At 57.9% G+C, this 10838-nt stretch overlaps 1 protein-coding gene across 1 annotated transcript in view; it reads left to right on the forward strand.

Annotated features, from left to right (window-relative positions):
• The first annotated feature begins 1743 nt into the window (after window positions 1–1743).
• UCKL1 (uridine-cytidine kinase 1 like 1) overlaps window positions 1744–10838 on the forward strand; it is a 14275-nt gene continuing 5180 nt past the window's right edge. The window contains exons 1-8 of the mRNA XM_042815152.1: window positions 1744–1790; window positions 5237–5430; window positions 5698–5804; window positions 5975–6145; window positions 6410–6481; window positions 7264–7453; window positions 7878–7939; window positions 8872–8888. Of these exons, the coding sequence (XP_042671086.1) occupies window positions 1744–1790; window positions 5237–5430; window positions 5698–5804; window positions 5975–6145; window positions 6410–6481; window positions 7264–7453; window positions 7878–7939; window positions 8872–8888 (860 nt within the window). The remainder of the gene's footprint in view (window positions 1791–5236; window positions 5431–5697; window positions 5805–5974; window positions 6146–6409; window positions 6482–7263; window positions 7454–7877; window positions 7940–8871; window positions 8889–10838) is intronic.

Here is a 10838-nt window from a genome sequence, read left to right on the forward strand (position 1 = left end):
GGGGGGGGGGGGGGGAGGTGAGCAGGGATGGCGTCCTGCCTTGCAGGCTGCTCTGACAGAGGGGAGCTGGGATGGGTCGGGGTATGGGGACAGTGCTCCTGGCACCAGGCTGTGCTCCCAGCCTGCAGCTGGCTGGGGTGCAACTCTGAGCCCTGCGTGAAAATGGATCCCTGGGGAAAGGGAACGTTTTTATGAGGAACTGAACCAACTTAGTGGTCATAGAAGTGCAGGGAGGTGCTCCTCCCCAGTCAGTAATGGGCAGGGCTGCGTTTGGAGGCAGCCCCAGGGACCTGCTGCTGGAAGCTTTGGGGCAGAGTGAGCACACATCCCTTGAGGCCAGGTCTGCCCCGGCACCATCCTGGTAATGCAGAGAAACGTTTTGCTTCGCTCTGGGCAACCTTCATTTCCCATTCCAAAGCAATGCCGGGAGCAGCAGCACTGGGTTGGTGCTGGTTGGGTGCTCTGGGGCAGCGCCAGCAGGCAGGGCTGAGATCGGTGTGATACGGTGAGCTCAGCATCTCCTTATCCCCGCCCCGCCGGCATCCCCTGCTCCTGGGCACCACAGCCCCACATCCCTCACCTGCAGCACCACCAAAACTCATCTTCACGCCTCCCACAGCTCAGGATAAGGGCTACACCTGCGTGCGTGGGGCTGGGACCCATCCCTCCACACAGCCCACCCCAGCAAGGGCTCCGACAGCATCCAGCACCGGCGCTACCCACACCGCAGAGCACTGATGGCACGGGGGGGGGCAGGAAGGAGCCCCCCAACCCGGTGGTGCCATAAGCCCTGCTCCCCAGGCCCCCCCCCAGCAGCACTGTCCTCCTCCACCCGTCAACGCTGGGCCCGTTCTGCTCCTTCCTTTCTCTCCTCACAGCACCCATCCCATGGCATACCCGAATGTCTCTGTCAGTCGATGCCAGTTATTTAGTGCATTAAGTGTATTTTGGGGGAAAGAAAAAAAAAAAAAAAAATTAAAAAAAAAAATTTAAGAATTTTCAATTTATCACTTGTAACCATATATATAAATATATAAATATATATATTAAAGAAAAAAAAAAAGTGTTTATTTGCAAAAAAAAAAAAAGAAAAAAAAATCCGTTTTAACAGTAAACTATCTTATAATGAACTCCCGATTTGTGCAGATCCGTTCTTTTGTTAATCATCGACAAATCCTCAGCTGCAGGGCACGCAGCACGCAGCTATCAGCGCCGGGGAGGGAGCACTCCATGTACTGTATGTATGAAAAGCAGCTGTATCGAATAAATGTTTATTGATTTTTTACTGTGGTCATCGTCGTCGTTTGGTGGGTGATGACATCTGTGATGAGGTGGAGCTTTGCAAGAGGTGGGGGGGTTCCTTCCTTGTGTTCCCTGTGCTTTTAGCACCGAATTATCCCGGAGGAGCCCTGCCCAAGGAGGCTGTGGATGCCCCATCCGTGCAGGCATTCAAGGCCAGGCTGGATGTGGCTCTGAGCAGCCTGCTTGCCGGTTGGCGGCCCTGCACACAGCCGGGGGTTGAAACGAGACGATCGTTGTGGTCCTTTTTAATCCATTCTATGATTCCGCGGGGCTCGCAGGTGGGAAGGCACACATCTGTGCCCCCAGCACCCAGCGGAGCCTCACCGTACCTCCGCACGCCCGCGTCCCCCGCCCGCACTACAAGTCCCGGAGATCCCCGCGGCAGCTCCGCCCCTCCCGGCCCCGTTCCGCACCTCCCGCCCGGCCTCTCCCGGCAGCGTTATGGCCGCGGCCCCGGCGGCCGAGGCGGCCCCGGCGGCGGACGCGAGGTACGGGCGGTGCGGGGCGCGGCGCGGGGCCGGATGGATCCGCGCTCCTACCGCCGTCGCGCAGCTCCGCGCGGAGCGGAACGCGTCCCCGGGTGGGTCGGGCTCTGAGTCGGCGCCGCGGGGATCGGGGGCCCTTCCTGCGCCCATCCCGCCGGGCGGGGCTGTGGATGGCGGCCCCGCCGCGGTGTCCCGGGCCGCGGATGGGGGCGGCCGGTGCGGGGGGGGTTCCGTGGTTCCGCCGCTTCCCGCGAGCCCCGTTGTGACGCAGCGGCCGCGGGCTGCTCCGCTGGGACCGGGTGGTGGCCGTGGGGAGCGTGGCGGTGATCGCCTTCCCCAGCCGGGCTGCGGTGCGGCCATTGAGCAGCGGTGCGGGGCGCGAGGAGGGTCCGGAGCGGCGCTGAGCTCCCGGGGAGAAGCGGAGTCCCGCATCCCGCACCTCTCAGGGCGTCCCCATCTCTTCCCCCTGCGACGACTTCAGTTCTCCTTCAGCCCGAGCCCTCCGCTCCTGTGGCCCATCCTTGTGTCCCGAGGCCACGGGTGGGATCTTAGAAACCTTCTGGTAGGAAAAGATGAAATCCCGGACCGTTCATCCCGCACGAGGGCTGAGATGCAGGCTGTGCTGCGCCCTGTCGGACAGAGGCAGGAGAGGCACCGGCTGCGCGATGGGGGACGGCGGCACGTGGGCAAGGACTGCTGCGTTCCGGTTTCCGATCCCTTTCTTTTTTGTTGTTGTTTCGGGAAAGAATAGAAATCGCTTCGAAAGGGAATTTTATTCTTAAGTTTCTGAGTGTGCTTTTCCAGAGCAGGGATTGGGAAGGGGAGTTGGCTGCAGGGCTGCGGCGCTGGGGATGCGCCTCTTGATCCCGCTGTCCCCAAATCCCCCAGCACTGTGCTGGCACTGCTGGAGTCCCGCGCTCATCCCATGCTGCTCGTGGCATTGGCACAGTCCTACAGCACTGCGCACGGGGACAGCAGGGTCCCCATGTCCCCAGAGGAGGAGGAGGAGGAGGAAGGTCCAGCCCCATCTCCAAACCTTCCCCTGCTCGGTGCCTGCATTGTCCCCGGTGCCCCTTGTAGCTGTCACCTGCCCGCGCTGGGGGTGATTTGATGACTAGGAATGCGTCCCCAAAGCTGTGCCCGCTGTCACCTGGCGTAGCGCGGAGCTGATTCTCGAGCACTGCAGAATGAATCTTTGGGTTCCCAACCCCTGCGCTGGGCTCAGAGCTGCCGAAATGCTGGGAGGGGGGAACGGGGGGAGAGGCAGCGGGCGCCGGGACCCGACCGAGCAGCAGCGTTATTCTTAGTGCCGGTGTTGAGTTTCGCACTTGTTTACTGCTGTGACTCTTCCCGTGGAGCCGGACGGGCTCCGAGCCGAACGCCGTGGGCCGTGGGAGGCTCAGAGCCCCTCAGTGCCCCCTCTCCATCCGCACCCCAGGACCCCTCCAGCCCCATGCTCACCATGCTGAGCAGCCCCGTGCTCTGAGTGCCCAATGCAGCCAAAGCAGCCACTGCCCGGCAGTTGGTTGTTTGTCTGCCCAGAGGAGGTGTCACCCTTGCCCCCCCCCCCCCCTTGTTTTTTCTTTAATCAAGCCAGTGCTATTAATATCAGGTAATGAACATAATCTCGGCGTTAAGCTATCCTCTTATGCACGCTGAGCTCCCAGCACCTCCCGTCCCGGCGCCGTGCCCCCCCTCCCGTACCGCCTGGCTCCGGGCCCCCCCTGCTCTACTTGGGGCCATCCCTGTATGGCTCATCCCCACCGAGCAGCACCGAGCCCCCAACCATGAGCAGCCCCCCCACCTACGGCAGCGTCCGCTTCTCAGGCTGCCGGACCCTGGCACCCGCGGGCAGGTGAGCTCCCCTTTATGGGGTGGGTTTGAGGTTAGTTAGGGTGAAGGGTTTTTCCCAAGAAGAAGGGATGGGAAGTTGGGCATTGGGGCGCAAGGGACCCTCCAACACAATGGGGCTGTCTAAGCAAAGCGAAGGGGATGCACGGGCAGCAGGGGCAGCAAAGGATCCCCAATCCCAGGAGGAGGTCGGGGTGCCCCAAGCAGGGCTCTGCAGAAGGGTTCCCCACCCCGGGTGACGTTTCCATTTGGATTTACCTTGTCCTGTTGTCATGCTGCTCGGAGCGAAGGGCCCCGTGGGGCTGCGTGCGGGACAAGGACAGCACTGCCCTCACTGCAGCCCTCCTGCAGGATCACCCGGTGCACAGAGCAGCGCTGCTATTAATAGGGCCCAGGGCTCTGCACCGGGTCAGGAGTGCAGCCCTGAGTGATGGGAAGGAACAGGAGGAAATGGGGAGTGGAGAGGAGCAGGAGGTGGTCGGGGCAGCCCTGAGGGAATTTGTGACCTTTGCAGAGCTCTGGAGCAGTGGCTCAGTGCTGTTTGTCTGAGATAAATCATGGGAACGTAGGTTTGAGAGGCGGAGTGCAACATTTACATAGCAGTCCATAAGAGTGAGGGTGAGATGAGGCAAAGCAGAGAGGCTCTGGAAATAGGATTAGGGCTCCCCGGGTCCAGGAGCACACTGCACGTGGATGGCAGCCCTGCAGCGCTGCGGGATGGGGCAGCACGAGCAGCACTTGTGCCACTGCCATCCTGGGATCATTGGGGTGGTGATGGGCTGGGGGCAATTTGGGGGCTGGCAGGGATGCAGCTCTGAGCAGAAGGTGCAGTAATGCTGGCGGTGGTTGAGAGCTCCTGGTTCTGGAGAGGGCTGGGTTGCACTGGGTGCAGTGGATGCCCTGGTTGCAGTGGGAGCACTGGGCAGCTCTACACGCAGATGGCCGGTCTGAAATTTTGGTCATTATCTAGCATTATTCTAAAAAGGGCCGTGGGAGGGAAGGGAACTAATCTTAATGCTGAAACAGCTGAAAACCCAACAAAATCTGCCAAACCCTGCAGTTTAAGCCCTCTGAAGAGCAAAACGGAACTGACAGGCAGCAAAGCCCCAGCCAGGCTGTAGCTATTGGCACCGGAGCGCTCAGACCTGGCAGAAATTTGTCCCTACCCAATCCCACCTCTGTCTCCCATGAGGAGAAAAGACTGGTTTTTCAGTGCTGGCTATGGAGAAGCAGGACAAGCAGCTCTGGCTCTGGGTGTCGATGACTCTGCCATGGCTGTGCACACACAGCTTATCTCCTGCCCTTATCACCTCGCAGCCGCCGTGTCCTGCTGCCAAGTGCCAGCTCTGGGCTCCATTTGCTCCTCTCCCTCCTGAAGCAGATAAGAGGCTCAGTGGCTGCAGCCCGCACAGCAACCTGGGCACAAGCAGCTCCAGGAGGGGCGTTCCTGCCTGCAGCCCCACTGCCTGGTGCTGGGAAGCTCATGGGATGGACGTGAAGGGTCTCAGCCCTATATAGGATGGGATTTGGGCAGAGCTGGAGAGCTGCAGGTGGGGTTGCCGTGCTCGTTGAACCCACTGCTCCCTGTTTCTCCCCAGCAACAGCAGCGCCGAGTCGCTGGACCGGCTGTACCCGGCGGTGGGCTCCTCCAAGCCGCCCCGAAAGCGGACCACCAGCCAGTGCAAGTCGGAGCCCCCGCTGCTGCGCACCAGCAAAAGGACCATCTACACCGCCGGGCGGCCGCCCTGGTACAATGAGCACGGCACGCAGTCCAAGGAGGCCTTTGTCATAGGTGGGCATGGGTGGCTGCGTCCCACCGCTGGGCTGTTGGTGCTGCAGGGGGAGCCAGGGAGGGTTCCTGCTATTGCCCTGCTCTCACAACCTCAGAATTGTGGAGTCACAGAGTCGTGGTGGTTGGAGATGATCATCCGGTCCAACCGGGTTGGAGCTGCGTTGTCTTTAAGGTCCCTTCCAATGCAAGGCATTCTGTGTTGGGTGCTGTGGAGCTGGCCTTGGAGGCAGGTCAGGGCTCCGCAGCCCCATCCCTTCTTTCTGGCAGGCCTGGGAGGGGGCAGCGCCTCTGGGAAGACCACGGTGGCCACCATGATCATCGAGGCTCTGGATGTCCCTTGGGTGGTTCTGCTCTCCATGGATTCCTTCTACAAGGTGAGGCCATGCAGCCCGATAGAGAAACGTGGTGGGGATGAGGCAGCAGCCTCCTGCTTTCCCCTGGCCCCATGGAGTTGGAGCAGGAGGAAACGTGGCACAGCAGTGGGGTGATGGTGATCTGGGGCTGCAGAGTGGATGGCCGCTCACTGACCCATCTTTGGGGCCAGGTGCTGACCAAGCAGCAGCAGGAGCAGGCAGCCAGCAATGACTTCAACTTTGACCACCCCGATGCCTTTGACTTTGACCTCATCATCGCCACCCTGAAGAAGCTGAAGCAAGGCAAGAGTGTGAAGATCCCCATCTACGACTTCACCACCCACAGCCGGAAGAAGGAATGGGTATGGGACGTCGGGGGGCATGGGATGAGGTGGGGGGCTGCCACCTCTGTACAGTCTGCCAGTAGATTGCAAGGGCAGCGGGCTGCACGGAGGAGAAAACCCATGGGTTGTGCTTGTGTCACTGAGAGCTCTTTGAGTCCTACAAGTGACTGCAAGGCACAGGAAATAGAGGAGCTGATCATTCGCTGTGTTGTCATCTTCCCTGGAGTGTGGTATCTCTGCACGCATTCTCTGTCCAACCACATCGATTTTTTGCCTCTGCAGAAAACCCTCTATGGTGCCAATGTGATTATTTTTGAAGGTATCATGGCATTCGCAGACAAGGAGCTGCTGAAGGTGAGGCAGCCCCATCCTGCAGCCCAGGCTTTGCTGGGTGCAGTGGGTATACTGGGTGTACACGTTGTCCTGAGTGTCCTGTTTGCAGTGGGCATACTGAGTGTGCCAGTTGCAGTGGGTGTCCTGGTTGCAGTGGGGCACTGGGTGCACTGTCTTCTCATGCTGCATCAGCATCGCCTGCATGCCCACCCTGCACGCCCCATCCTGATGTTCCACAGCAGGGGAAGAGCCCCGGGCAGACGTGGAGCAGAGGGCCGTGTCTCAGCCATTCCTTCCCAGGAATTTGGAGCCAAGCTGTGACCTGGTCCTTGGCAGCAAAGGTGTATCGACATGACCAGAAGTACCTCCGTGCTGCCCGGCTCAGCTTGCAGCAAAGCTGGCTGCAGCCGTGCTCTGCAGAGCCTGGTGTTTCCAGGCTGACCTCGTCCAGCACTTCGGGCATTCCTGAGAAGTGCTCGGCTGCATGAGAACCCTATAGGCTCATAGCCATGCACAAGCATAGCCAAGCTCAGTCTAGGAAGTTCCCTTCCCTGCCAAGGGAACGTTTGTACTGCACTTTCCTGGAGCAACGATGACCTCCAGTGGACAACTGAGTGCATCCCCGAGCAGCTTTCTTTCCGCTCATCCTTCAGCCAAGGGCAAGCAGCAGGGATCCCAGCCCCCTGAAACGACATCCCCCAAAGTGCTGGGGCTGCATGGAGGGCGGGTCGTGGAGCAGGACGGGTTTTGGGGTTGGCTGCAGCTTCAGCTGATGCGATTCATTCCCACTGCTCTCCTTGCAGCTCCTCGACCTGAAGATCTTTGTGGACACGGATTCGGACATCCGCTTGGTGCGCCGCCTGCGCAGGGACATCAGTGAGCGTGGCCGTGACATCGAGGGAGTCATCAAGCAGTACAACAAGTTTGTGAAGCCCGCCTTCGACCAGTACATCCAGCCCACCATGCGGCTGGCCGACATCGTCGTGCCCCGAGGTACCCCACGCTCCTTATGGTTCCGCCAGGGCTCCGTTTTAGGCCCCAGTTCTCTTTAATGTTTTCATCGGTGACTTGGATGTAGGGATGGAAGGTGTTGTGAACAAGTTGCTGACAAGCATAGGATCATTAATGTTGGAAAAGACCTCTCAAATCCCTGAGTCCAACCTCATCCCGCCGTACCCAATGACCGTGTCCCTCAGTGCCACATCTCCACAGCTCTGGAACACCTCCAGGGACAGCACTAAATTGACTCCATGAATAGTGGAGAGGCCTTGCAGAGAGATGTAGACAGATTGGAGAGCTGGGCAGTCATCAGCTGCATGGAGTTTAACGAGAGCAGGTTCTAGATTCTGCAGCAGGGCAGGGAGGTTGGCACTGTGGCCACACCTCACTGTTTATTTCTGCTTTTGCTTGACTCCAGGGAGTGGAAACACGGTGGCCATTGATCTGATCGTCCAGCACGTGCACAGCCAGCTGGAGGAGGTATGTCCTGGCTCCGGCCCCATGAACTGCTCTGTGCTGTGCTTCTCTGTGTCCCGGTGCTCCGCTGGGAATAAACTCACCTCACACACTGCAGTGCAGTGCCCTGGGGGCAGCAAGCCATGCAGGGACAAAGCATCCTGCCTGGCTCCAACACCTCTGCTCTCTGGCTCTGGCTTCTCCTCTTCGCCCCCTGCTGCCATTGCTGCAGCCTTCCCAGTCCAGAGCTCTGTTTTCCACTTCAATGCTGGGTGCAGCCCACGGGTGTCAAAACCCAAAGCTTTGCCACAGCTTACTTGCAGCCTGAGCCACATCCTTCTCCACTGCTGACCACAGAGAGCCATATTTTGTATGGTTCTGGGCCTTGAGCCTGCGACCCATCCACCAAAGGACACGGTTGTGTGTTGCCATCCCCGAGCCACGCAGCTTCCTCCCACCCTACTCGTAGCTTTGATGTCGAAGCTGTGACGATGCTCAGGGCGATGCTCTGGGAAATTGATGGCTTTAAAAGTAAAGGGCTCAATTCCTGCAGAAATTCCTGAGCCCCGGATGAACTCCGTGCTGCCCCAGGGCCGCCTGCTCTGTGCTAGGGCATGGTGTGAGCTTCCCTTGGGCCCCCACTCCCTGCTGCCAGGGCTTTCTGGCCTCCCCAGTTTACAGCAATACACTGGCAGGAATCTAAACCCTGCTTTAGGACACAGAGCTCAGCCCAGAGCCCTGGGAGTTCTGCAGCCAGCAAACACGGCAGCTCCTGCCCAGAGCAAGGGCTTGGCCGGGGCTTAGCGTTTCTTTGGGGAGGGGAAGAAGGGGAAAAAAAAAACTACATGTGAACGCAGGAAAATATTCCTATTTTTCCTTTTCTTTTGTCTTGAAACGCCCCTGGTGTTGGCAATGCTTAATACCGGTTGCATTGTGTCTTTGTGTTGCTGCCGCAGCGTGAACTCAGTGTCAGGTAAGAGCCCCTAACTCTGTCCTGTCTGTGCAGCCCGAGGCATTTCCAATGCCAGGCACTGCTTGGCCTAACCCTGACCTGCAGGCAGGTGTAAGGCCACCTGTAAGGCCACCACGTCCCTGGCCATGGGAGAGGCTCTGCTGCAGCACTCTGCATTGAGGCATCCGCTCCCATTGCCCTTCCACAAGACAAACGTTCAGACCCACCTCCCAGCCCCTGGTGGATGCTCTAAAGCATGCAGCCATTTACTTCCCCTCAGTGTTTGGATCCAGATGGGCCGTTTTTCCATTAGGCAGCCGGCTGGGTTCACAGCTATTTGTGCAGGAGGCAGAGCAGCACGTTACTGCGCTCAGGTTTCCGTTTGGATCTTCACTGTTTTATGCAGACACTTGGGCAAGTAACCCAAAAACTTGAATTTGGCAAAGCTTTCAAAATACCAAAGATGAACAGGAAAGGCTCTCTTCTTTACTTCTGCTCAAGCCATTTGTTTCCCAGACTGAGCAACTGGATGGTTTATTTTGATTCTTTTTGCTTGCTCATTGGGGCATGTCCATACGGTGCCATGCGTAAGCCCCCCGTGTGCCTGGAGGTTTGGGTGGGAAGCTGCTCTGTAGCATATGTACATATATGTGCATATACAAAGACATACCCACAACAGATTTCCCTTCTCTCCACTGATTCTCTGCCTTAATCAAATCTGGCCCTCAGTAGAAGTGATCTTTGCACTTTTTGTGCTCCCTGCGTATGGAGCAGCATGTCAGTGTGAGCATTGCAGTGACAGCCAGCTGAGGGAAGTGACTTTGACCTTCAGAAGTACCTCCATGATAACCACAGCCATGGATAAGTTTTTAAGTTCAGTGGCTCCTGGTTCCCATTTGTGCCTTTGCCAGAAAGTCTGGGAAAAATATCCAGTGAAAATCCATTGATGCTCCTGGAGTGCTGGTGGGTGTCACTGCCTCTTGGCTGTGGGGACACAGCCAGGTCATTGAACAGAACCTGGATGCTCCGACCTGGCCCCAGCTCAAGGTATCCTCTTGTTTCCCGTGTGCCAGGTTGCTGTGCCGCTGCCTGACCTCAGGTGCTTCATGGTGAGGTGGTGTGGCCCCAGCACTGCTGCCCAGAGAGCTGAGGGGGCCCCATCCCTGGAGGTGCCCACAGCCACGAATGGGCCCTGTGCAGCCTGGTTTATGGGAGGTGTCCCTGTCCATGATGCAGTGGTTGGAGCTGGCTGGGCTTTCATGTCTGTTCCAACTCAGCCATTCTGCAATACCATGATTCTGGGGTTGCTGAGGTCCCTTCCATCCCAACCATTCTATGATTCTATGCAATAAGTGAATTCTGAGGAGGTTAAAGAGAGCAGTGCCCCAGACCCATGGGCTGTTCCACACCACTGGCAGCCTTCACTTTGCTCTGCGTCCTCTCAGGGTGAAGCTCAGGTCTTGGGGTCACTGCATCCCATCCAGCCCCCCTTGTTTAACTACATGTGCTGGAGCTGTGGTTACCCACCCTTTGCACTATGCCAGGTGACCAGCAGCACCTGCAGCCTGTTTGCTGTCCCATTTTAGCCATCAGCCTGGCTCAGGGAGCCTCTGCTCGTTTCAGCTGACTTTTCCTCACCGATCGATTTTCCCCCCCCCCTCCTCTCCCAAGGTCTGGATCAGCTTGGCATGCCCTCTGCCAATTGTGTCTTTAAATATCAGCCCGTGGCGCAGTCTGATAGCCCTTGTTTGAAATGTCAGCTGTGAAAGCCAGCCGCTGTACGTGTTTGAAATGCCTTGACTGCATCACTCCTTTGTAGCTGGATGTCTCTTGTCTGCTTCCTGTTTGATAGCATGCTCAACAAAGAGCCGAGGATGTTCCCTGAAGCCTTCCTGAGCGATGGCCACCCCTTTTCTCTCCTTTCTTTTTCTTCTTCCTTTTTCTTTTCTATTTTTTTTTTTTTTTTTTTTT

Source organism: Centrocercus urophasianus, unplaced genomic scaffold (assembly GCF_019232065.1).
Source record: "Centrocercus urophasianus isolate 14NV4802_14NV808 unplaced genomic scaffold, USGS_Curo_1.0 seq_1412, whole genome shotgun sequence".
NCBI lineage: Eukaryota > Metazoa > Chordata > Aves > Galliformes > Phasianidae > Centrocercus > Centrocercus urophasianus.